General features: G+C 40.7%; 1 protein-coding gene across 3 annotated transcripts; it reads right to left on the reverse strand.

The window, feature by feature from the left end:
* Positions 1-70: 70 nt before the first annotated feature.
* ALG10 (ALG10 alpha-1,2-glucosyltransferase) lies at positions 71-27,572 on the reverse strand. Of its 3 annotated transcripts, XR_003497639.3 has the most exons (4): positions 27,393-27,572; positions 26,738-26,935; positions 22,638-24,163; positions 17,981-21,723 (listed from the first exon to the last, which is right to left on the reverse strand). XR_003497639.3 is itself a non-coding variant. In XM_013103810.5 (3 exons), the coding sequence occupies exons 1-3, from the start codon at positions 27,555-27,557 to the stop codon at positions 320-322; spliced, it is 429 nt and encodes a 142-aa protein (XP_012959264.1). In that variant the 5' UTR covers positions 27,558-27,572; the 3' UTR covers positions 71-319. The 3 variants fall into 3 exon arrangements, 2 of the variants coding, with proteins under 2 accessions (XP_012959264.1, XP_027314640.1); XM_013103810.5 differs by lacking the exons at positions 17,981-21,723; positions 22,638-24,163 and adding an exon at positions 71-385; XM_027458839.3 differs by having other exon boundaries at positions 17,981-24,163.
* Between the last annotated feature and the right edge of the window lie 150 nt (positions 27,573-27,722).

Here is a 27,722-nt window from a genome sequence, read left to right on the forward strand (position 1 = left end):
TCACAGGGCTAAGCAGTAGTTAGACATCACCCTTAAAATGTGAATATTATTAATTTTAATATAAAGACTGCTATGCATCATTATTTCTTGCTTTCTGTGTTTATTGTTTAATATTCACCTTTTCTTCACAGCTAGTTTCTCTGATGCAATATTTTTGAACAGTAAATAACACTTCAAAATGTGTGCACATTTCTGAACTAAAATAAGAGAATGGTGTATTTGAACAGATTTCATTTTGCTTTAAATCTGAAGAATCCTTCAACATGGTCTTTTTCCAGGTCAGCCTGGGGTACGCCTTCTGTTCATTTTGGTTTATTAATTAGTCTCCTATGCTCTTCTGGAAATCAGGATACACAGTTGTCTGATTTTTGATGTAAGACAAAGCCTGAAAAAAAATGATATTTCCTTAGTTTGTTTCTCTTCATTTAAATTAAATGTAATTTAAATAGCATCTGAAATAAAGGTATGCAACTGGCTGGGTGTAGGTCGTGATTCATATGCCTTTCATAAACAGCAGGGAAATAATAGCTATTCTGACTGCTATTGCATATATTTTTGGCTTCAGAAACCCATCTACCATGTCAGTTAATAGTCACTATTTGAGCCAAAAATAACTGTCACTTTTTCATTTTTAATTACTGCATCTGTTATCCTATTTCATCTTGGCATAATAACACAATAGGACATTGCCAAAAATAACGCCACAAATTATTTCCAGGCTCACGAAGAAACCACCGGTGGATTTGCATAGCAAGAAGGCAGACCCACAGAAAGGGTTGCAGCGGTAAACACTGCTTTTTCGGGTGCAGAAATGTTCCTAGTGAACAACCAGGTGCTTCTCTAACTGAATATGCCTTGGTGGCATCTCCGATTTGTGGCACTCACCAGGGATGCTCTGGTCCATGAGAGGAGGTGGGATGGGAGCTGATGATGTGCCCAAGCAGTGAGTGGTACTAGAGCCACAGTGCTGTCCCCCTCCACTAACTAAAGTCATTAATGACACACATGGGATCGCACAGTCCTCTCCAGGCTCTCCAACAGGAATTGGTTCCATTTTTGGGAAGGGTTGTGCAAAAGGTCCCTTTAGATCATGCTGTGTTGAGTGGATGTGGAGATGGGCTAGAAAAGTGGGGGGAGACAGGTGATGCTGAGAGTCCAACCTGGCCCCTGGGACCAGTCACTAGTGGAGTCCCCCAGGGCTCAGTACTGGGGCCAGTTCTCTTTAATATCATTATTTGATTTAGTTGAATAATTTTAGCATAGGGCTAGGGTGGAGAGAGAATTCAAAACCAAAATGTGTGGTTAAGTGGGCTCCTCTGATTTCTCTACAAAGCTGCTATTGATGTTCTTTCTATTCATGGAAAGTTTAGAAAACCTTTTCTTTTGGTCTCCAACGTATGAAGATGTAACAGTGTACATGTGAAGTGTAGTGGCTGTCTTCCCCGGCAAATTGAAATGTATTTTGACAAAGCAACTAGCAAGAACACTGTAAAATTTTCTAAGTATGGTTTAGGTTATCAATAGTTGCTGGGTCCTGCTTGGATTATTATTGTCATTTTAAATGAAAATATTCCTAGAATAATTTATGACACTTAAGTTTTGTTTTCGTCTGCCTTGGGGGTTTTGGAAGTTAATAAAATCAACCTGCATATCTCAGTAATTTTGTTTACAGAAAGCTAGTCTGTAAATTCAGATTTTTTGCTTAATATTGTAAGATTACTGTCTTCAATTGCTCAATTAGCCATTCTAAGCATTTTCTTTTTGCTGGAAACTTCAAATAAGTTAACAGATTTATCTGCACATATCAAGTATATAAGATACAGTGTTTATTTTCCCTCCTTTTAGGATAATAACGTCTGTGGGGAATGCTGGAAGCTGTTTTTTAAGATGTTGAAGAGCAGAAGCAGTGAGAGGGGAGAAAGCAAAGCATTGAGAACACAAAGAGAGAGAGAAAGAGACTGAGCTTTATTCAAATAATTGGCTCCCGGTGGCAAAAAAAAAAAAAAAATCAGAACCCCATTGCTGACAATTTAGAGGTAAAAGCTTTGAGAGAGTTGTGCCTTCATTTAATCTCGATGTCAGTCCCTGCGTGCTGAAGCCAGCTGAATTACACAGCCATATCCTTCACACGAGCAGCACAGCTGTATCTTTTGCTGAGTAGTGAGCTGTAACAGGTTGATGTTGTGTTTGAATGGGCGGCTCTAAGGTGGCAACATCACAAGAAGATAAAACATTCGCTAGCAGCCAAGACTAGTAGGTCTGACCCAATTGTGCTTTTATAAATATTCTCCAGAAATTCTGGGCTTGATTTACAGTGATTTGAAAGCTGCGTTTTCTAGTCATCAAATGAAATTATCAGAAGGAAACTACTTCAGATAAATACATCACTTGAAATGCTGATGAGTGCATTTCTGGCATTTAGGGAGCATTTCAATCAGCAATAACAACATACCCCTTTTGGGTATATTACAGGACAGATTATGAAACTCCTCCAGCATGCCATACCAAGAAGATAACTAATATAAACTGGATCATCTTTGAGGGTGCCAGCAATAATGTTATGGACTGGAGATTAACCACGAAAAACATATTCAGTAAATGCTAGAAACTGTGCTAGTCTCATGAGAGAGAATATCTTAGGAAAAAAAAAAAAAAAAAAGAGGATGTATTATGGAAACAAGATGAAAATAATGTTCTTTTAAGTTAAAGTAATTGCCTGCTGCATTGTACAGTACATGACTGGAAATCCTTTTCATAAATCCATCCATTTTGATCAGACAGTGTTTCCAGACTTTGGAGAGCTGTATGTGTTTGACCTCATGGCTACACTTAATGGGATCACGGTGAGTGCACCCAAGCACCCGTGTGTATAAATGCCATACACATTGTCACTCCTGCTCCCCTGGTCTCCCGCTTCATCTTCATTCAGAATCCCATCCTCAACCAACGTCATGTGAATGACACTGCAGTATGGACCTGTGCATACACAAACTTCTCCCAGTTTTCATTTCTAAGATTTTTTTTTCACCTACTTCAGGCTTTCAGAAAATCTTACAAAGCATTTCTCAGGTACTGCGTCTTGTTCTTAGCAGTAAGGACAAGGTTTGACTAACCTGAGCAGTGTGGGGGTTAGTTCTGAGAGAAGCTCTGGCAGTCCAGCCTCAGCCCGAGGAGAGACAGTTTGCTCTGTCCTCCTGGGGCCAGGAGAAGTTCAGCCTTTGCATTTCAGCCAGAGCCCTCTTGGGGACTGGTGTCCCTTGTCATGCTGGCCATGGGGTCATCTGGTTCTGCAGAGCTGCTCCATGGACCTCGTCCTGGCCCTGTCGAGGGCTAGGGCAGTTGTGCAGTTCATTTAGCAAGCCAGGAGTTGCCCTCATTTCCTTCCTCGGGCTGGGTACCAGCACCCTACAGCATTGCTGGGATGGAGGCTGGTCTGAAATGGGGCCCTGGGCCCTGGGCAAGGCCCAGGGCAGGTGGGCAGGGACATGAGTGCCCTCAGGGCCCTGCCATAGCCAGAGGCCTGCCTGTCATCACGGGGTGATAAAAACAGGGCTATAGAAAACATGATCTTCTGCCTTTACCATGTAATAAGCAATACTTGCTCTTACTTTCAGGACATGGTAAATACAGAGAATTATGGAGCATTTTACCATGATGCTACCTGACTACCTCCGTGATTTTTTTCTCTAGGCGATCCCTTTTTAAGTTACTACATTTCACTGAGACATCTTCACAATTCTGTTCTTGCCTAAATCTGCTCTTTGTCGTGTCCTGCTGCTTCCTTTCTTCCTCCTTGGTTGGACTGTCTGATCCATTACCCTAACAGCTCAAATCACAGGCTGCTTTGTAGCATCCGAGTTGAGAGCATTCCTGCTCACAGAGAAAAATCTTTGCTGGGCTTTATCCATCCCTGGAAGCTGTTATTCTTTTCTTCTTTGCTTGCCCGTCTATTGAAGAAGGATTTTTCATCTGTTGCTTTCCTAGAGCTACATAACGGTTACTAATCCTAATCCATTTCCTACATGGAAAAATGCAGGAAAGTAATAAGACTTTTAAAGCTGCTTCTGAAGCCTTTGAGGGGTCATCAGAGAGCCCAGGCAGGTGGGTCCTGCTGCTAGAAGACATTTTTTCAATATTTTGGCAATGACTCCATAAGAAGCTAAAATTTAGAAAGTAAAAGCATTAATGAAAACCAGAGAAAGCAGGAGAATCTTGATGTAATGAAATCACTAGCAAATATTTTTCTTGGTAACATTTCACATATTTTGTCCAACATGAAATAAAATGAGGAGGTGATTTTAAAAAATACACACACACAAACAAAAAACAACTAACAGTCTGAGGAATAAGGAAGCAATGATTTTCTTTCCATAAAATGTTTAAAGAATTTCTTCTGTACTCAAAAGCTCGAAAGACTCTTAACATGCTAAATTTCTGTTGTAACCTTATCAAGGACCTACAGCATAAATGTTCTGATTACTTATAGGTTGGCATTTATTTTCTGGGAGCAAATTCAAACTTGCTAGGAATTTTTTTATGAAATTGCAAAAAAGTTCCCCATATTACAAGGTACAACAGCACCAGTAAAAATCCATTTACTATTGCTGTTAATATAAAATAGTTGAAATGGTGGTGTTATGAGGTACAGGTGTAGCTAAGCTCTACTACAAAGAGAATTAAATCGGGTTTTAGAAGCAGCCAGACTAAAGGGCCCATGCCTAGATGACTTCATTCGAGTCCCAAGACACGTCTTCCTGGTCATCTGGTCATCATATGTTTTAACAAAAGGATGCTGACAGAGTTTAGGTAGAGCAGAAAGAAATTAAAAGCAATAAAAGGAAAGGAGGCAAGGCAATACAAGACTTCCAATCAAAACATTGATCCCTGTCCATACAAGTGTATCAATATGAGTCAACTTTTTGATTTTTCAAGCCAGTGGGTCAAATCAAGTTAAATTATTCCATCTTGTTGCGTGTTCCAGAACTGAATCCAAAGGTAATTTTAAGATTTTTTGGACAGATCCAGTGGACAGGTTTTCAATTTGTTTTAGCACAAGGCACTTGCTATAAAGCTTATTAAACTTTTGCATTCTGAACAAACTTGCTTAAAGCAACTCCTTTCTTCTATAGAAACGTGTTTGTAGTCTCAGAAAAAAAGGTCCATCAGTTTGTCTGAAAAGTACTTGCACAACCAACGTTCAGACAGTCTCGGAACTAGTACAGTGCAGGATATGACAACTTTGGAAGTCAGTTTTGAGTCACTAAGAGCCCCATGTGTCCTAACCACCTGTGACTCTTTGGGTAGCAAATTCACTGTAGGGAGCAGATTACAGGAACCAAAGTGACCATTTAGTTCTCAGCTCTACCCCAAGGCAGCCAGATATTTGTACACATTCACACCACGAGCAGCTGCTCAGGGGAGCACACAGAGTGCAGCACACTCAGGTTTTGCAGGGTGAAACACCTGCACTGCATTGGAAAGGTGAGGGGGCAGCATCTCCGTGTGCTCCGCAAGCTTTCTGCAACTTCAGGATGCTGTGCTCAGCTCCGAAAGTAAATTTTAGACAGATCTGGTAAACTTGAAACCTGTCAGTGACGGATGGCTTTCTTTCAGGACAAAAGAGCCAGCTCCCAGGACTCAAAGCCACCAGAGCAGTCTGGTCAAATACAGAGGGATGCTGTTAAAGCATTTGTGGTAGGACAAGCTCTTAGGAGGAAAAGCTAAGCAAGTACAAAGGGAATATGAAGAGGTGGAAGGAGTGTGTATTTCTGTCACACAAAGCACAGTTTGTCTCTTACAAAAGTCTTCAGTTATTTGCAAGAGATTAAACCTATGTTTAAGAAGTGATTTCTAAATTGATGGCTCTACGATCCTTCTCCTGCTGCATGTACATAAACAATACCGAGTACCAACATTAGCAGGAATAAGTTTGTTTCCCTGGTCTTCTCAGTAGAAGAAGATCTTCACTGGAATAGTAATGAATGTTCCATTAGCCTCTTCAGCCTTCTCTTCCCCCTGTTACTTTGAAATCTGATGTCCCCCTTCAATTTGTTTGTGTTTTACGGGACGACATGTAGCCTTTGACTCTAACCCGAAGAGATGCACTTCACTACAGATCAAAGGAAGGCTGGTTTCAGAGGGCTTATTTAAGATTTGCAACCACAGGCTTAACTAAGGCAAAGAAAGAGCAGGAGGCTATAGCCTGCCTTGTGGTGGGTATCTCATCCAGGGTGCTCAGCTGAGCGTGGAGATCAGGCTACGTGTACCACCGCTGGCATGAAGGCAGCTAGAAAATAGCAGATGTTCACCATGACCCAGACAGACTGGCTTAAAAATGACATATCCATATATTCAAACATGCATTCCTGAGGTCTGGAATTTGCTGTAGGCTACTTAGATATGGCTGACGAGGTTTCTGGCCAGAGCTGATCTCATTTCTCAGGTTTGCAGAAGAGGGAACCATTCCCAAATGCAGGCTGCCCCGCAAGATCTGTTTATTTTCTCTTTTCCATCCAAATCCTGCAGTAAAACACCACTTGTAACATTTGTAATAATCCAGAAGCACAGTCACTGACTTGAGTGTCCTGGACTTCCCAAGGAGGGTCTGCTCTTTCACTGGTGACCATGCTGGAGCCCACCAAGACCAGCTTTCCATCTCCTTCCATGGTTTGGGAGCCTCGGGACAGAAAGCACGGAGCCCCTCTTATCTGTGCTCTACTCCCACACAAGGTGTTAACTCATTTTCCTAAATGAGGGATAAATATGTGAGTGGGTGTTTTTTCTGACCTATTTCTCCTGTCAGTTTAGTGTCTGTCACCATATTTCCAAGGCAGTGCCTGGGGTCGTGGCTGCGTTATCCCTGCTTGAGCCGACGGAGAGCGCGAGGCAGCCTTTGGAAATGCAGCAGTTCAAGTGCCAACATAAACACAGACTGATTTCATTAGGCTGCATAAGCTGTCTGATGCTATTTAAAGCTCTCTTTGGCAAGACCTATGGACAACGGGCATGCTTGTGAGGGGAGGTTTTTTAAAAATACACCAACTTTTTTTCACCTGGCAGCATACCCTGACTTGCCACTCAAGGAAAGCTCCTGCATCGCTCTCCAGCAAGGAACAAGGTGTCTGTCCCCACAGGGCAATGCCAACTCTGTCCTCATAGGGCTTGGATGAAGGCCAGGAGGGACCCTGAGTCCTGGCAGAGCCTTTTGGCACATCTCCCCAAGTCCTTTTTCTTTCCCAGTCCGACCCTCACAGGAAGCACTGTTGGGGTGATGGGTCGCACCTCCTGCAGCCTGAGGGGCAACCGGGGTGCTCAGCAGCTGAATTCTCATTAGCAATGAACTAAAATGAAAGGCAAACCCCTCTCTCCATTCTTATGGCCAAGATTAGGAAACCGAAATACAAATTTCAGGTCTCTCTGGTACAGCTTTCCACCTTACTCATGCATCTTCCTCAAAGCCGAGTCTATTTTTCTCCGTTTCATGCTGTTAAAAATAGCTCTGAGAATGTGGCTTTTAAGTGCTATAGAGATGATGACACGATACAATACAGGGCACTTTTTTCACTGTTTTGTAGCTGATTAAAATAGAAGATCGAAAGTGCTACTTACTATAATATTAATCTCCTACACAAAGACTATTTATCCCTCCTCCCCCAAAGTAAATTGCAGGCTTCGTTACTAAAATAGTGAATCAATTTGTAGACATGCCCGAGTCATTGATAACTTTGCAATCTTCTAACCCAGCTAGGATTATTTAGGGTATATTTTGGCTCCCAATTACCAGACAGCATTTATATATGAGTTCATATTCCTTGCAAGTCTTCGCTATTTTATATCAAGAATAGAATTATCCAAGCCCTCCTCTGGGATCCAGATGCCACGGGCAAATTCTTCATTATTTTGTAGAAGGTGTGCTCTGTAGAAAAAGAATGCCCCATCAAAGTTTTAGCATGCATTATAGTAAAGAGAAGTTATGGTTTTAAAGGAGAAATAAAAATGAAAATCCAATTATTTTTTAATTCTAGAATATGGAGTTTCTGGTTACACTGTGATTGGTACTAGATTTATGGGTCAAGTAAGAATTTACAATAAAGTAGATAAATTAGAATTAGATACGTTTTGGGCCAGATACTGCAATATCCTGTGAACCCTTACAGGCTAGCAATCAACAAATTGATTGTGATGGATGCTGGTAACATTAACGGGGAAACGTTATGACTGTTGATCACCAAGTGTGTCATCATCAGCTTCAATTACAATAATTTGTCTCTAGTCAGGTAGATCAAAATCTGAGTGATTTTCGCTATGAAAAATGCACATGCCTTCAACTAACTGTTAAAGACATCCTAATTAAATCCGCGTGGCTCAAATCAGACTACATTGTTTTGGTTTAAATCTCAGGGGATCAGAAGGCTCCTTCTCCCTGAGCTAAATCACAGCAGTTATTTATGAGAGACTGATGCACTGATATAGAGAACTGCTTCTGATCCATTGCTAGGTCTAAAATATCAGAGGAAGAACTAAACACAAGGACAAAGGATGAAGTTAAATTTTCCTTTAAGATGAATGTCTTTTGGAAATTTTGGGTTTTTGGAAACTAGTTAAGTCATCAGCTATTACCTCTGCCTGGATTCTGACCACAAGAACATGACAGACTTATTTTCTTTGCATCTTGTTTAATTAACGTGCCTTCAGAGGAGCAGTGGCAGTGGCAGCACGGACCACCCCTGACACTCACTGAATTCCAATCAGCATCTTCTGTCCTCCTGCAGACAGCCTTTATTTGACAAGCTCTTTCTGGCTGACTAATGCGCCTTGGGTCATGCTCATGGTTAGCATAGATACTTGTAGAGCAGATATGACTTATTACAACATGTGCCACTTGTAATGAAAATCTCATACTCTCTAGGAGAGGGAAAAAAAAAAAAAAAAAAAAAAAGAAACAAGCAACAGCTTTATCAAGGAATGTCTTTTGAGCTGTTATGTTTAGGCAACACCTAATTCCACGCATACCAGCATTTTATTTTCATTCAGACAAAAAATAATTACTTTTGGAAGCAGGATTGCTTTGTGTTAGAGAAATGCTGTTTTAAAATGCATTACGTTTCTAGAAATGCCAGGGATTAAAGAGAAATACAGCACCATTTGCAATGAACTGGAAAACTAACATGAAAGAGTCAGTGCTAAGGCCTCTGTTTTTTCCCTATTATCAGTGTTGTACAGTAATAGGTGAGGTGAAGAGCGAAAAATGTCAGTGTTTGAATCAGGAGCGCCCAGAGCTGTGGCTTTCATCAGTAGGTCACCTACTTGCTCTCAAGTTTTAAATCATCAGCAATTATTTTAAAGTTTCCATGAGGGAAAATTGTCCCAGATAATCACAGAACAGGAAAACTTTACATTTGCTAACACTGCACTGTACAGTTTTGTGTGTTTCTTGGACTCACTTTGACATCAGATTTATGTCATCACTGCACAGCTATTACAAGGACAATTGGAAGAGCATCCTCTTTCTCCTGGGCTCTTTAATACTAAGCTAAATAAAACCTTGAGCTGCACAGTAAGTCGTGCACCAAAGAGCATAAGCAGAGGCATGGCCACCTCTCCCCCCATCCAGCGACACCGACTGCCATGTCTCTGTGCTGCTTTTCAGGCAGAAACACGTGTGTTTTTGCTTTGCTGTGTGAGGGTATAAACCTGGCGTGCCTGGGATGCTCCCGACTGGCTGCCTGTGTGCGGTGGGGCTGATCTGCACGCAGGACTGAGTTCACTTGGAAATCTTACCCAAGTTTTTCAAATCCTCTAACACTATGTGAGCGAGACTTTCAGCTGGAGAAAGAGGATGTTCCTAGGAAAACAAAGGCATGTGCTCTGTCTCTGTATCCATCTGGGCTCCTGCACAGCATCAAAACCTTCCAAAAACATTTGATTTTCTCTCCTGTGCAATAATTTGTGAGGTGCACAGAGATAATAGGTAGTTACAGCCACCCACAGAGCAGGTGCAGGGGTAGCTCCAGCACCTCCATGGAGAAGATGTGTGCTTTTAACAGTGTGCAGCCAATGTGCTCTGAGAGCTGCACTTCAGGGGCTACTGCAGCATTTTTAGGCGATCACTGCAAGTCTGTGCCAGAGCTTATAACCACAGTGAGTTTTTAACAGGGAAAGATAGGGAAACAAGTGCTATAGGAAAGGAGGAGCGCGGGAGGGAGCAGGATGTGCTTCTCCTCTCAGGCTGTCACCAGCACCCCCAGCAACATCTGGTTCAAACCACAGTGCTGCCAGTTTCTCAAGCAGCTAGTGCTCCTTTTCCTTCCCTTTTTCTTGTAAATATTCAGGGGCTTATGAGTTCTGGTTACAGCTGTATCCTGGTGTTTCTAATTGCTGCAACCCTGCAGCAGGTTGTTGTGGGTTGGGGCTGGGGCTCCTGCTCCTCCCTTGGCTGCAGGATACTTGCCAGATGCTCTGACATTCACAGCAACAGCACCAACTTCATTACCTATCATTGCCTTTTGCACTCACGTTTTTCCTTGTTATACATCTGTTTGTCTCTTGGTGCAAGGACTTTCGTCCCCGTGGTTATTTATATAGTACATTTTATATATATATCTTCATTGCAGTGTTAGTAAGAATATTCATTGCCCATTTTTACTATCTTTTCAACAAGTCCAAATCCAAGCCTTGAAGGTGTTGTCCTTTTAGTAATGTCCATTAGGCATTTTTATGTATTTTTTAACTTTTTATAGACATTCATTTAACAAACCTGACTTTAAGAAGTACTTTAACTTCTAACAGTCAAATCCTGATTTACTGTCTGCCATTACTACAACAGGCATGTCATCCTAGTAAATACAAATTTCATTCTTGAAAGTCCTCATTCTAGCAATGTTATTTCTGAAAAGTAACAATCTGGTATAACTCTACTTCTCTGTTAAAAGAATAAAAATAAAAATAAAAATAAAAAAATAAAAATAATAAATCCATGTTAGCTTTGTGTCTGATATATCTGGAATTCTCACCAGAGGCTATATTCCTTTTCAGTAGCTTCATTTGCCTACAGATACGGCATAAAGCTTGACTGAACCTTTCCAGTCATGTCCTGCACCCATTACCATTCCCAGCTGCTTCAAAGCCCTGTTATAAGCCCCAGTCATTTATGACCCCAGCCAGTAGCTTCTTTGCTGGTTTTGCCCCAGTTCCAGTAGCAGATTTTGCTATTCACCATCGCTTAGCTATGATGGCAGAAAATGCCAAAATAGATCAGAAGAAATAGCTACTATAAAAATGCCAAATGGGCAGTTTCCCCTGAACCAGGGCGAGGGGAGAGCAAGTTAAGCTTATAATGAGAAAAGCCAAAATCTGGGCTCAGCTGGTGGGAGGTCAGCTCTCCAGGAAACACAGAAAGTATTGCAATGGGTGTGTGGACTTCTTGCACACCATCACAGCACCCCGCTCACTCCTGTGAAGGACCTCTTCAAATGGCAGGAAATAACCTTATTAGAAGTTTGGAAACTCAAAGATCTGTTAACAGCCAACACTACTTAACACCCTGGTTTTTCTTCATTTACCCATTTTTCTTTTAATTGTCCAGAAGCATTATTTTTATGTGTATGCATCATTTGCAAATTATTTTTTTAAGGGGACCAACAAAGAGAAGGTTTTATAAGAGCAGCAGAGATTAGAGGATATTGACTCCTGCCATCCAAGAGGAGAATAATACCAGTCTGTGCCTTGTGAGAGGAGCCAAAACATGAAGGTCAGCTTTTACAACCCCTCTATTTCCAAACAAAGTCTCTTTTATCATTAGTGATAAAAGATAAGTCTTCAGTCTAATGTTTTTCCTTCAGTGAGGATTTTTTTTAATCCACAAAGAAAACTATACAATATATTTCCTTTAAAAAGCACTGGTTATAAGTCTTTGTTGGGTTATATGTATCCTAAACAGATTTTAAATATTGCAAATTAAAAATAAATAAAAAAGGAAAGAGAGAACAACACAGTTCTACCTAATTAACTCTTATCTTCACTTTATACTAAAACATTTTTTTGCCATAAGATAAAGGAAAAAATAAAAGGTAACACAAAATTGGAAAAAATATCCTTCTCCAGTAAGAGGAAAGACAACGAGACTAGTTTGCCACATATCACAGATGAAATACAAAAAGAAGAAAGCAACTAGAAATGAAAGAAAAAAAGTCATTTCCAAATGCCACTTATCCTGTAACAGCAGCTGCACTCATGCATTTTGAAGAACATCAAACTATAATGGGCCACCGAGAGAATCTGTCTCACCAGAAAAAAATAAAAAAAAAAAGTAAGATTTTCTAATCTTTTACAGGGATACATGTGCATGGAGAGCAATGAAAAGTGAATTTTATTCTATAGGCATATTTCTAGTGAAGAAATATCCTTTTGTGCATTATCTCATTCTGTCTCGACTACCTCCAGTGGGACACTGCACAGAACAAAAAGGAACACCACCGAGAAAGTGTTACAAGGTCGTCTGGCATACTTCAGTTTTCCATATCCATGCCACTTTTAACAAAACTACATTTAGTGAATCTCTGAGTCTGAGAAATTAAGAACACCTGACAGAAATTGTCCTTTCCTTTAATTTTGAGCCACAGGATTTCTGGAGCTTGAATCATAATAATTCAATGCTTGTGACTGGCAGGTATGTATTTGTGTCTTTGAAGACAACTTCCAGCGGTGGTTTAGTGACACAGTTTACACTAGCTCCAGTCCGAGTTAAACCATTAGCAAGTTCTGAAAACACTGAAATGCAGCCCCTGGATTTGAGGTTGCTCAAGAGCTACACATCTCCAGGATGAGGAGATTGAGACACCACAGCACCTCAGATGAAGAAGCCTAAGGGCTTGGGCTAACAGGTTGCTGGCAATTTTGGGGCTGTCCGTAACACTTGTTGAGGGTGGAGCAATGCAATCTGCTGAGCTCGACCACTTTGTAGCTGCCATTTCAGGACGAGGCAAAAGGGCTTTCAGCTCCTCCCAGCTAAAATGGCACAATCATCTGGAGAGGCCTGTGAAAATCAAGACCACCAAAGCCCCCCTCTGCAAATTTTCCTTCTGACAGCTAGACAGGATCATCACGCACTCCTTTCCCCAGGCAAATCTTTTCCTATCGAGGTGCCATCCCACCACGCTGATGATAAGTACAGCCTACGTTCAGATTTCTTGAAGTCCTTGCCAGAACGAGCTCTGGATTCTGTTTTTCAGCAGCAAAAATGAGGGTAGGGGATGGCCTCACTTGCCAGGCAGTCAGTATGAAGTCAGTATGACTGCAGATGGCCTCTGGCACATGCTTATGTGAAGAAGAGAAAGTTGCACCAAAGGAAGAATGGTTGAGCAGCTGCGGGAGGTCTAGGGGCTAAGGTGTGGAGAGACAGGGCAAGAGATGGAGATCTCCAGGAGAGGGGGATTTAGGAATAACAAAGAGAATTGAAGGCTTGAGAAATTCGCAGCGTGGAAGCCAGCAATGGAAGTCCTGGGGAGCTCTGCTTAAGGTGATAAAAAGTGCAGGGATTTGCTCGGTTGCTGAAGGCAGGTGGCAGGAATGACAGGTCCTTGGGTCAGGCAAAGATAGGCCTGAGGTGGGAAAAAGAGGGCTGGCCTATGATGGGAGGAATGAGTTCATCCTGCAGAGGGATGAAACTGGGTGCTGAGGGGCAAGGGTAGAGTGGGGTTGCCATTACCACAGAATATATTCCTGGCCCAAACTCTCCGCAGACACATACACGATTATTTTCATCTTTATTCTCTTCCATGGGACCACCAGGCACAGCCCTCGCTTTGTTCTCTTATTTGTTAACAAAATACAGAAGTCCTAATGACGGTTCAAATAAAAAGATCAGATTTGTTAAGGTATTTAGGTCCACATAAATGGTGATGAGACCTGCACTATTAGGTCCTACTTTTTTAGATTCGATGCACATCTGTTTTCTACCTTATCAGAGCTGACAATAGAAAAACTGTTACAAAAAAAGTCTTTTCAGCTTATTTCCCTATATGTTATCTGATTGTTTTAAATATTAAATGGTACCTTACATAAAAAAGCAGTCACTGCTGGGAGTTTTACTTCATTTTTTGTATCATTTTGTATTTTACTAAATAGACCAAATCCAAAAATCTTCCAAGGTCTTCATGACTGCTTTTTCAGTTTGTAAGACTGAGAGTATGTGGCTGAAGTGTTTGAAGAAGGCATTATTATTTCTTTAGTGTGCAAGTTCCTGTTGATTTAGATCCTCCAGATAGTGTCCTTGGAGAATGCGGTATTGAAATGAAAATAGATCCATCTCATGAAGTTGTACTTACAACAATTTCAATTAACTTAGTGTGTGAGTAATGGAAAAGAGAGTCAGATTGTAATTATCTTCCTCAACTCTGCCTCAGAAGTATATGTTCAAAGCACCCAAAAAATTGTCAATATCCATACACTTTCAGAGTAACATTAAAGGTTAAATCTGATTCCCAATTATTCTGCTTACTTTATGTTAGATTTAATGAGAAAATAAAGTATTGAATGTAGGCTGTCAACAAGTGCCACTGCCTGCGTTTCGATTACAGCGTATAGGTCCGTTTCTAACTCTGGCATTAACATTGCAGCAGCACTGCAAAGGCAGCAGGGATCTTTCTCAATGTTCCTTGCAACTTTGAATAACTACCTCGGTGTCATGTAATTAAACATCTTACCACAGATGCTGATGCTACAGACTGCAAGTTCCTAGCTGTTAAAAATGTGTGCAGAACCACTCGCTCACTTACGTATACTCTCCTTTACCTTTACTTTAGTTAAAAAGACCCCCAAATCAGGTGTTCATCTAAGAGCTAATAAAGCCAAATACTGCAAAAAGGATCCTACAAGAAGAAAAAACAAAAAGGGCTGAAGAACATTTACCCTGAGATCCATCACAGCAAAAACTACCAGAAATCTTTTAGTGCTGCTTACAGAAAGGTGTTGACTACCAGCTGATTTTGACATGCTATTTTTTTCCCTGAGTAACTGCAGACTATCAAGATTTTATAGCTGACTTTAAAGCTTTTTCTTGTTTGTTTGCTTACTCTCTGGCAAAATGACGGGCAAGAAAATTCAAGAGCATCAAGTCCTCTATTATGTATGACTTAAATAGCAAGTTGGAATCTTTGCAAGTGTTTAACATCTTTGACTCAGATTCAGTCACAAACAACTTACGTTAACTGATCTGTACCATAATTGTATGCCAAGGTTTATAGAAGCCTTAATTGCTGGCAAGATTGACATTTATTTTACAGAAAGGCTCCCTATTCACAAAGTTTTAATTATAAAGCTAGGATTTGAAAACGCAAGAGGAATGTGCCCACGAGTTTTGGTGGCAGAGTTAATTTGGTTTTAGAAATCAAAGGTTTCTTGCCAAGTTAAAATGAATAAAACAAAGCCATAAACCCTCAAGTGGACTGGCTTCATGGTTAGAGAGTAGTTAGAGCCCCATCAAGGCAATTGCAATTTGACTTAATCAAGCTAAGGAAAAGGAAAGGTGGTCTTCCAGAGCCACCCCATCATCTGGATACCTCTACTTCAAACCAGACAGGAAACAAAAAATGATGTGCTCAAATTCCACAAAGAAATCGTATCTTGAGGCAAATATAAGAAGCTTCTCAATACAACAGCAAGCTACTCATGGTACCTCTGGCTCTACAGACCAAGACAGCAGACAGCCTACCCAATTTACCTCCCTAAGCATTTAAGGAGTTCTAGGGGAAGGAAATCAGCCAAATCATTAGCTGCTTAGCCAAACCTCACATGCTGTTCCCCTTTCTCTAGCCACAGCAAAGCAGTTGTTATGGGACTTGTTAGCAAGTCTATGTTGTATTTTCTGGTATTTTTCCATTACCGTGACCTTAGAAGTCCAAAAGCAATGCTTCACCTACAAGATAATCAGCACGCTGTTCAAACTAAGGGTATCCATACAAGGTGCCATGGAGCTTGCCTTGCCTAAGTAGAGCAAGCTGTATGTATGCCTAGGTTGATGATACTGCTTCTGTACAAAACAGAACAAAACAAAACAAAACCAAGAAAAAAAAATGAAGAAAAAAAGAAGAGGTCAAAAGTGTTGTTCTGACATCAATTCTGGTGACCAAATTTGTTCACATGTTGGGAAGAAAAACAAAACAAAACAAAACACAAAGCCAGAGGAAGAACTATCTGGAAGGAAAGAGTCCTCATGGTTTTGTGGGTCAGTAGGTTAAGATATTGGTGGGTTGTGATCTGCATGTAGCAACATAAATGGAAGCGACATTGTGCATATCCAGAGGTACAAGAGGAAAATGGGGAGATCTGTCTGCACACAGATGTAGCATAAAGCCAATAACCAGAGGAAAAAAGCTTTTTTTTTTTTGCTAGTAAAAGTTATTATATCTTTGAAAAAGCTTGTCAAAGGGCATAGCGAATTCATCACTACTTGATGGCATTAAATAGAGTGTGTTTTCAGAAGATGTGCTCCATTTCAGCCACAAGATATTAAACTCTACAGGACTCATAATTTGGAAGCTAATTCCCTCTCAGTGGAAGTTGCTGGATGAAGTTCGATGGCCTACTGCCATGCATCAGCTGGATTGGGTCATTACAACGCTGCCTCCTCCGCCACCCCCTCCAAAATTTAAGCAGCGTATATTGTACAAGCAGCAATGGAGGGAGGTGGGAAATTAATAGTATTTATCTTGGAGGCAAACTTAAAGCTCCCTCCAGACATCAGAGAGCCCCAAAATCCCAAACATTATTTCTTCTTAATTCTTTAGGAAAGTGCAAGGTTTTTTTTTGGCTTTTAAGCAATGAGCTATAACTATCTCCCGTTTCAGAAAAGAATGCAGAAAATGTTTCCATCTTAGCGATAATTAACTGAACAAAACTCACTGTTGTTGAAGCAAATCTGTACCAGTATATTTTTAGCACAGACACATCCAACTCCATGCTGATTATAGTAATAATCAGCAAATAAATTCCCTTTCCTTTGACAGGCTGATGGTTCTTCTGTAGGAAGGGAACTGGACAGGGCAAGTTATTCCCCAAAATTTCTTGAGACTTTAAAAACAAGCTAACATTTCACACCGAGCTGAAAGTTTCCACGTTTAGCCAGCAGAGTGGTTATTGGGGAAATCAGCTCAAACCTTGGTCCTTCTGGCCTAACTGCTGGCTGTGAGGGCCTCCCCAGCTCACAATACACTGCCGAAACACACCAGGCTCTGGAAAGTAGGTGCCAGCAGCAGGTAGCTTTGGCAAGACGCCTGGCAGATGAATTCCCACCTTCACAGCTATCTCAGTTGACCACTGCCATAAAATCATCTCCTTGGTAATGAGAAGCATACGATGTTTTTTAACAGTGCACAAGTGCACAGAGTAAGGAATCCTATCTGAAACAAAGAAAATGTTAGGTAAAAAGCAGCCAGGCTGCTCCTGGCCAGCCCTACCGTTCTGAAGTGCCTCCTCCCACCCAGCACCAATGCTGTGGCATTTGCTCAGCACTGACCCAGAGGGCAAAATGCTCTCTCTGAAATCAGTAATATTCCTGGGCGTCTCTCCTTTGTTCTTTTCAATCTTGTCATTTAGATTCCAATTCAACCAGGCAGTGTTTTGTTTGAGATTCGACGGGAACCCAGGAAAATGCAGCACGAGTTACGTGTCTGAAATGTGCAGGTCTGAAGCAGTGCCCTAAAATTAGAGACTCTTGTCAGCGATAATCACCATAAACATTCCTTTTGCGCTGTGCAGGCACAAGATTATTTCTATGACAATACTTCTAGGACAGTTGATACGAAAACATGGAAACGTAATCTCGTTAGAGAAGATCTGAAGGTAGCTAAGGACACAAACTTCTGCAATTACAGCTTTGAAAAGATATAGTGCTACCACTAATACCAATTCATACTGATTCCAGTCAAATGCACTGTGTATTAATTTACATCTGCGTAGATCCAGGAAATAAAGCACACGCAAAGACTGTTTTCAAAGTGTTTATTTTTTTTAAGATATGACGATTTTTGCTTTATAAATACAGCGGAGTATCTGGACAACAAATGATCTGAAAACAAAAGCAACCCCTTCCCCACTACTGGCATAGGGGTGCAATTCAAGTAGGCTCGCATTTCTTGAAAACCTTAAAGTTATAGATCCACACCTAAGTACCAGAAACATCGTTTGATAAACCAATTAATTCCCAAGTTTACCAAGACCGTTCTACCAGTGATCAGGCCAGCTCCAGCAACAGGCAGCCTCTCCTTCATGTGGAGAAGACATTTTCCCTCAGGCATGGCAAACCCCTCTCCCTCACCACCACATACAAGCTTAACTGAGCTACAGAGCACTGCTCAGAGCAGCAGTGCCCCAGAGCATCCCATCCATGCCTGCTGCTGGTAGTGTTGCAACAGCAATCGGCTGTAGCAATCCTTTCCCTTTTGCTTCCTGCTCCTGAAATTCCAACTTTCCCCAGAGCTAAGGAACAGCATGAGGTCCTGAGCACACTCTGAGATTAAGCACAAAGCCCAGTGACAAAAACTCACAAATTAAGGACATTTTAGCTACAGGTTGCCAGCTAGGTTAGCATTTCTGTCTCATGGACAGATTCCTTTTGTCTGCAAAATGATGTTTGCTAGTAAAAACCAGTTCTCTGGATTCATCTAAAGCATACTTTTAAGAGTCTTGTGGGTTTCTTTCCTATAAAAGACATCTCAGCTGACGTACAAATGTCACTGACTCAAAAATAAAAGGTGTATACAACCCAACAAGGAAAGCAAAGCTTTTTTAAGGAAAGAAAACAAAAAAAACAGGGCAGTGAATAGAAACACAGAATTTGAGGTAATTGGAAGCAGTTATTTTCATGGATTCTGGCTACAGACTTTTTCATTACACAAAAAGCAGATGATGCATATAAAATGCTGTGTGTCAACTACTACAGGGCTAACAGACATTTGAACATTTGTATTTCGTATGTGCATCATCTAACAAAAAGAGCGAATATTTCAGAAAATCACCATGTGTCAGTCTCAGAAGTATAATTACTTTGCCTTCCTCAGTTTGTCCTCCAATGTATTTTTCTTATTTTAAATGGCAATTAATGGACCATATGAAGGAAATAACAATCTGTGAAAGTCGGTAATAAAACAGCAGAAGGAAACCTAACTTTCTAAGCAAGTGTAGTGTTTAAAATATTGACATCATGTCAAGAATAAGCTTTCAGATTTCATTTTTGTTATCTAAGACCTGATGTGAAAACTTGATAAATAAATAAAAATATCAAATAAAAATATCAAATACATTTTAAAGATGAGCAAAACCAGTGCTTCTTCTAAAACTTATCATACACTCTAAATTGATAATTAAAAACATGAACATTTTAGCTAAACCAGTTACTGAAACAAGCACTCAGCCATGACAGAACTCGAAGTTTTCTAATTCTCAGGAAATAGCCAAGCTAAGAAACCTGATGCTGTGATTTCAAGCAGCATTACATTAAGCAGTTGGTCACCCCAACAGGATGGCACAAGGCTGCCACCTTGCGAAAAAATGCAAACCAGCATTCAGGGAGCAAAAATCAACAGTCTGCCTCTAGACTATGGAAGACTTTCCTACAGTATTTTAACAGAAGTAATCCTTTTGGTTTACCTACTCGCAATCAAAGGAATAGGTAAAAAAAAAAAAATCTTTCAGCATGCACATATTGCTTTTGGTGTAAAATTCATACTAATTTTGAACACAAACATGTTGTCAAAGGACTTTAGAGGAACAAAACCAATACAGAATACTCACAAATAACAGAAATACAGATTACTGTTTACAAACAATCTACCTACCTTCCCAAATAACCACCTATATGTAACTTCAAAAGTTTTCCATTACTTTTCTTGTGTTTTTCACCTCAAAACAATTCAGCCACACTGCGGCTGTTCAGTTCTCTGCTTGGGTTCTTCTGAGAATGATTGAAAAATCACCTTCTTTCTGTCTCAGGAAAACAACCTGAGCCTTTATTTTTCAATGGCAATTATAAAATTGTTAGCAGCATTTTCTTTTAATCTCAGACATTACATTTCAACAAATTACTGCAGCTTTTTTCTCTAAATGGATAGCTGATTAATAAAATTTACAGTGATAATTGTTTTAATGCTGTTGGAAGTAATTTCATTGCCAATTTACACCAGCGCAGGAATTAACCAGAAGTAATTCCCCCTGAAGCTAGAAGACCATGGCAACAAAACCAGGATAAACACAGCTCTTTCTGCATGTCTCTGCACCGACTAGGTCATGCATTACAAACAGCCACAATGGAAATATTGCAGAAGCAAAATACTAAGGTAAATTTTCCAAGAGATGCTCCAAGATTATCCAAGTATGTTAAACGAATTCTTATATCTAGATTTTAAAACTGCTACTGATACTTCTGGAATGTCTAGGAAACACTTTCTTTGCGATTAATCATAATGTAATTACAACCATCTTGATTTATGAAACTGAATCAGACTAATATTGAATGTTACCTGTAAAGTCCCTCTGGCTCATCAGCAAAAGTGAAAATACAGCTTTACTCCAAAAACAAATTTCTTCTTTCATGTTTTAATAATTCATGGATTTTCCTATTTCTTATTATAACTTGTAACTCATTTCAACTCAGCCTGATTTAACTTCACAAAAAACATTGAGAAGAATTGTACAGTTACATTAAAATATACAAGTACATTGGTGAATCCCATTATAAAGTATTATGCTGTCTTACAACGTTCTTAAAAAAACAAACTAATAAAACAGCTCACAGAAACCTCTCTCTATGTAATTTTTCCAGTATCTTTTAACATGGTCATTAGTCATTATCATGGTCATTTGTGGGTCTTTTGCATTCACTTTTCTTTATGAAATAAATGTTTAGTTGCATTAAATAGTATTTATCTAAACTAATTTCTTTTCAGAGGAAACATGGCTGCTATCTCAGTTGAGGGTAAGTTTGAAGCATAAGCACTCTTATCATTAACAGTGTTGATTAAAGGCATTCAAATACCAACATGGATAGACATCATGGACAAAATAAAACAGCCGTGCCCTATAGAAATACAGGAATGTTTTCACTTTGTCAAGGAAATGAACAACAGCTCCTCTATATAAGCCAAAAAATTCAGAGATCTTGAAGACAGGTCAAAATACTGTCCAGGGCCCCATCACTTCCCACGTTGCCCTTCCAACTCATTCAGTACCACAAGTTGAGGACACAAATGCAGTTGCACTGAAACATGCATATATGCTCTTTACCTTGTTTACATTTTTGTAATGTTATAGAAAAACAAAACTGGATGCAGAAGGCATGCAAGACTTCCCCCCAAACCCATCATAATAAAATCACTGCACAGCATCCTGGCTTCTGCAAGAACCATGCTGGATGCTTGAAAAGCAAACCAATTCAGGCTTCTCTCGGCCTGTCAGCTTGATATAAAGCCAAACAGGGAGTGATGGAAAATTGCTTTCCCTATTGTACGCACGTTGTCAGCAAATTACCATACTGGCAACAGGGCAAAAAGAAAGCAGTGACCTGGCAAACATTTCAAATGCAATATAAATAAACCTACTCATTGAGTAGCTTTAAGGTTTCCTTAGAAGAAACAGGGTCGCAAAGACAGTGGACAGGAGGATCCAAGCCAAGCACGGTCTTCATGGTGTTAGTACAGAGAAGGGCTCAGAGCCAGAACATTGATCTGTATACTATAAAGAAAACAAAAAATAACAGCACTGCTGTGAGTACTGACCTTTCGAAGCGCAATTCCATTTCAGAGTGACTGGAGTGGCAATAAGATAATATGTTTGCATAGATGTGACTGCAGTATTTTCATTACAGGGCAAGAAAGACCTTAGAGATGTTAAACAGTATGTGAAGCTTTGCATCTCCCCAGCACGTAATTTAGTTATATTTATAAAACCGCTCAACTGTTAACTTGAGGTGATCAAATATTTTTTAGTCTAATTAAAGACATTTACTGACAGGAACCATTACAGTACTCAAACTTCTTTTATTCTGAAGATAATGTGCTAGATGCTTTAAAAAAATCACATACATTGTATTTTACCTTTGTAAAACAAAATATATACTCCCTTGTTCCATTAGATTTGTACATATAAGAAAAACATTTAAAAGAACAATTCAGTAATGCCATTAGTGCTTATTTAAGATTGCACGGCAAAGATCTTAGAAACACCAAGTTCAACTTGGGAGTGTACTCATATCCTACACTTCAATACAAATCTGCAAGCACAGAACTTCAGGACATAAAAGCCTTATTATTTGGAAGGGTATTCATTATACCGCATTCCACTGTGTAACGACACATTTCAGTCTGACACACATAAATTGCTCCCCTTCTAATAGGCCACATTATCAACTGCAATTTATCTTTTGTTGTACAATAACATTTATTCCCCCAACGAAGGTAGATGCATACAGCTTCCACTGTATTTTCTAAATATCAGTTTGAAGTAAAATTTTCCAAATGTCCTAATCATTAAAGAGCCTACATTCTGTTTGCAAAACTAATGTAAGCGTTTATTGACAAAAAAACTCATGAAAATTCAGTGGGACGTAGGTGTTTTTGCAAACATTATACTTTAGCAGTGTTTCATACCTTGACCTTTAGCAGCCGTAGATGGAAGCGGCCCGTTCCAGTGAGTAAACATGCACCCAGAAGTAACAAGGAGGTTAAACACTTAGGTACTCTGTTTTAAAGAGAAGCCTCTGAAACATCAACTGTCATATCTTTAAGTACATTAGAGAATATATTATAATGCGAAATGACTGTAAACATCCCCCATATTTCACATTAATTACTGGAAAGTGTTCTCAAATTTCCTCTCCTACTGAATTTGTTAATTCCAGGAGCTCAGAAATTCAGTATTTATAATACCTTCACTTTACGAGATACCAGACCTCACATTCAGTTCCAAGAACATATGCAACTTCCTTCCTTCCCCAATCCCCACTGGGGCAAAAATGTTCATACATAATGCAAAACACAGTACGTCATTCCAGAGTGCACAGCCTTGAAATGGTACTGGCTTTTCCTCAAGGTATGAAGGTTAAAAAAAAAAAAAAAAGTCACCACATAAACCTCTGGACTTCCACGCTATTTGGCCATTGAAATGTTTTGTTTAGAAAAAGAAAAAAAGCTACCACGTTCACAGCAATATAAAAAGCCAACTCAAGGAGTTGTCTGGAAAGAGAGGGAAATGGAATATTGAGCCTGTATATTAAGAATGGCAAAATAAAGTAACGAAATTCTAGCAGCTTTTGAGGAACGGTGACTGCTAATAAGCACACAAAATACATTAAGGTCCAGAATACTGGCTTTGTTTTTAGGGTATCAAAAAAACTCCAGCCAGCAAATATATAGGCTGGAACTAATGCATATTTAACAAGTTCGTGCCTTTGGAAGATTTTTCTCCAGACATAGAACGTGTAATGTCTGTTATCTGCTAGTAAATACTTATGAACGTAGGTAAATTTCCAAACCAGGAATAAAGAGATGATGGTGATTAAGCCGTACTGCACGGGGTGTTTCCGCAACGACAGCAGGAATTTGCTGATTTTAGTAGGGGTCAGTAAGTGAGGGAAGGAAAAAAAGACAGTAAAGGACAGAAAATAGAACAGCTGAGGAAAGTGCAAACAGGCTTCATGGCTACTTCTGTCACCAACAACTATCCCACCATTGACGAAGACAAAAACAAAGAACGCAGTGACTAATATTATATATGGCCAAGTCAAAGCAACAAGCGTAACTAAGTTTTTAGGTGATGTAAGATATTCAATAAGAAACTTCAATACTCTGATCAGATCTGGAAACGATCCTTTCATGGCAGAGACCTTTTCATCTTTCTTTTTCAGTAACTCTGTCTTCCAGGCTTCATTCAGCTTCTCTGCAACAACATTTCCAGCACAAAAAACTGTCCACACAATATTTGTCTGGCGAAACATGAAGCCACAAAATCCGAGCAGGGCTGAAGCTTTATGGTTACCATAAAGGCACATTAAATATGCAAAGAGAGTAAAAAATACTGATCCCGGGTCCGTATAATAAAGGAATGTAAAAAAATAAAGGGTGGGAAATATTGCAAGAGTCAATGAAGACAAAATTCTCTGGAAACCAGACACAGCCTAGAGAAAAAGCAGAAAAACGTGATTAGTAACATCCAATAAATTTATATATTATTTGTGAGAATTCAATTACCACAATATAGCATCTCTAATGCTCTTTGATTCCATTGCTGCACGAGCACACACGCTACAGTTTTGTTAAGCTCCTGATATGTTAATATAGAGTGCTGGATGATACAATGGTAAAAGACAAACAAGAACATGGCACGTTATTGCTGGTGAGATAAAATATGGCGAAGAAAATGCACCAACTCCTTTCATAAGTCAAGTGTTCACGTATTTGTGGTATCAAAATTATTATGAGAGTGTAACTGCTCCCATACCTAGGATAAAAGAACTATAATAGCCAAAATAAAGAGGGAAAAAAGAAAAAATCAGTTCTTCACCAGGTTCTGTTTGTGAGACAGCAGAACACATCATTCTGTGCTTTTACTATTGCATCTTTTGAGGCCAGCACACAAAAGAAGTCAGTCCAAGTTTCTAATCTTTGGTGCAGCTTTTGTTTCTTATTTTCATTATAATCCACAAATTTAAAAAAAAAGAAACTTTAAAGAAGGTAGGAGATCATACAGTTAAAAACTTCTCCCAAGTATGCCACTCACTACATGACATGATGCAACTCACAGCGTTAAAAAATGCTGCGTGTTCCTGAAGGATGTAGTCTGAGATGAAACAGACGGTCACCACCATACAGAAAGGAGAATACAGAAAACGCTCAGAGCTCAAAGAAGTGGCAACAACACAAGCGCATTTTCTCGCACTTATACTACTATCAAGAAACTTTTTGTTTGCTTATATGTATATTCCCACTTCCAAACATAAACTTCTTTGTACCAAAAAAAGAAACAATTTATTGAATTTGACCTAATTCTGTGTCTTATCCTGTGCTTAAACATGAAGAGTCTTCTGTTGGATAACACATCAGAGGAAGTTTTCTTTACAGTAGCGGAATCCTTGAATTAACAGAGAGCAAGAAAAAATGTTCTTACGGTTAAAAGAGAAACAAAAGAACTTTCTATAAGGCAAAAGGTTTTGAATAGGCCATTAACCACTGTAACAATTTACCTACAAGAGTGGTAGATACTCCATCATTTTAAAAATACAATAGTCTTGTATCCAAGTTGGAATGTTATGTTCTGGATGGTTAGCTACACAGGTAAAAAAATGGCTGGATCACAGTGTACCCAAAGATTACAAGAATATTGCAGAGATCTGTACTAGGACCTGTCCTGTTTAACATTAACATTTGTCAATGATCTGAAACAACAGAGTACAACTTCATCACGTTTGTAGGTGATGCTAACCTGTGGAGACTTGGGCAGTATGCTCAAGGGAAGGGCTGCCACCCAGAGTGACCTGCACAGGCCAGAGGAAGGGTGCAACAGAAATCGTATGAAATTCAACAAGGGCCTATAGTAAATGCCAATATCTGGGAAAGCAAACCCCCTACAATGACACAACCTGAGCATGGAGTAGCTGAGGATCTTTGGAAATTGACCTGGGGTTCTCAGCAGGCAGCAAGGTGAACATAAGCTAGCAGGACACACTGGCAGCAAAGGAACAGCAAGAACCTCTTGAGCTGCTTTAACAATAGGGTAGCAGCAGATCAAGGAAAGTGACTATCCCTTTTTACTCTGTATTTGTCAAGCTGCATTTAGCATACCGTTTCCAGTTTTGTGCTTCCCGATACAAAAAAGCCATCACTAAACTGGAACAGGTTTAGGGCTACCTACAAGCAAAGGGCTACCAGGAGAGACAAGGGCTGAAGCACGTGGCCTGGGAGGAGAGGCTGAGAGGGCTGGCCTTGTTCAGCCTGGAGAACAGATGGATTTGGGGTGTCTGAACAGAAGCCTACCAGTACCTATAGGGAGGTTAAGGTAAGGCGAGGTAAATGGAGCCAGGATTCTCAAATGGCGCATGGTGGGAGAACAAGAGACAACGGGTATAAGCTGAAATGAGAGGTTCAGATTGGATGTAAAAAAATATATATAAATAAAAAAGAACCCCCCACACACACTCCTTTTCCACCACTAGGACAGTCAGGCAGTGGAACACGTTGCCCAGTGCGGTTGTGCAGTCACTCTCCATCCTTGGAGATTTTTCCAGTCCCCACCCTGAGCAACCTGGTCTGATCTCAGGGCTTGCCTGCTTTGTGCTAGAGACCTCATGAGATCCCTTCTAACCTGGATTATTCTCCAGTTCTAAATATTGACATCAAATGTGGTATATCTCTAAAGAACACATTTTGGCTCACACACAGCTTACAGGGCTGCATTCAGGATTCGGTGGTTAAAAGTTTTGTGGAGAATCTTAACCAACTAGATGAGTTAATATATAATAATTTTATATGTGTATTTCAATGGGACTACTTACAGTAACGCGTAACGCTAGTTTTAGAGGATCACACCCTGACAGAAGAAGAAATACGTTTTTAAAAGAAAAGGAATGACCAAAGTGGTACGAGTACCTGCTGGTATTTAAAACTGACAGTAGCTCATATACGTAGTGAAGTAAACACACAGAGTCAAGAAGTTGTTTGTACTAGTGCATAAAATAACCCAACTTTGACCGTACCTTATTTTTCTGGTGAATCTTTAGGAGCAGTAAATAGAGCAGGTAGAAGTTGCCAGCGCTGAAGAGGAGGTTGATAAAGCGGAGCATTCCTGTGGAGCACACGATGGGACCCGTCCACCCGAAGAGCCACGCTGCGGGTTTCACCACACCGACCGACAGCAGGTACAGACCCGGCAGGGTCGTGATCATGGGGTCCCACTGGAGGACGGGGACAAGCAGAGAGGGGGGTCAAAGGTGTGTGACAGAGACCTGAGACGTGCAGCAGGGTTAGGATATGCAATGCCAACCCCTTCTCTGTTCCATCGTGTGGGTCAGGGAGTTATTATGGTCGGAAAGCCCTCCAAGACCACCTGGTCCAACCACCCCCTGCCACCAGTGCCACCACAAACCCATGTCCCCAAGCACCACGTCCAACCTCTCCTCGAACACCCCCAGGGACGGTGACCCCACCACCTCCCTGGGCAACCCGTCCCGATGTCTGAGCACTGTTTCTGAGCAGAAAAGGCCGTTTTGTTGGACTTCAGGCATTCTTAGCCCGAGATCTCCTTCATGGTTGACCTCGCGTCCCACCGCCCTCCCTCGCCCCACCCGCGGCAACAACCGGGCAGGGCTCGGGGAGCAGCCGAGCCCGGGGGTGAGGAGGGAGCCGGGGCACCTGCAGGAAGCTGCCATGGCAGTAAGCTTGTGCCTGGGGGACGTGGAAGACCTCGTCCATGTAGGGCTCCCGCAGGCGGCGGTTGAACGCCGCGAAGAGCAGGGAGGAGACGAGGAAGGCGCCGCTCATGGCGGCGGAGAAGCCGTACGCCTCCACGCCCTCCATGCTGCCGGCCGGGGAGGGCAGGACGGACAGGGGGAAGGAAGAATGGATGGAGGAAGAGGAGGAGGAAGAGGAGGAAGAGGAGGAGGAAAAGGAGGAGCCAGGCGCAGGCTCCCGCTGCTGTGCAGGAAGGAGCGAGGGGTGCTGCAGGCGGATCGAGGGTTTTTT

This window comes from Anas platyrhynchos, chromosome 1, assembly GCF_047663525.1.
Source record: "Anas platyrhynchos isolate ZD024472 breed Pekin duck chromosome 1, IASCAAS_PekinDuck_T2T, whole genome shotgun sequence".
Lineage (NCBI taxonomy): Eukaryota > Metazoa > Chordata > Aves > Anseriformes > Anatidae > Anas > Anas platyrhynchos.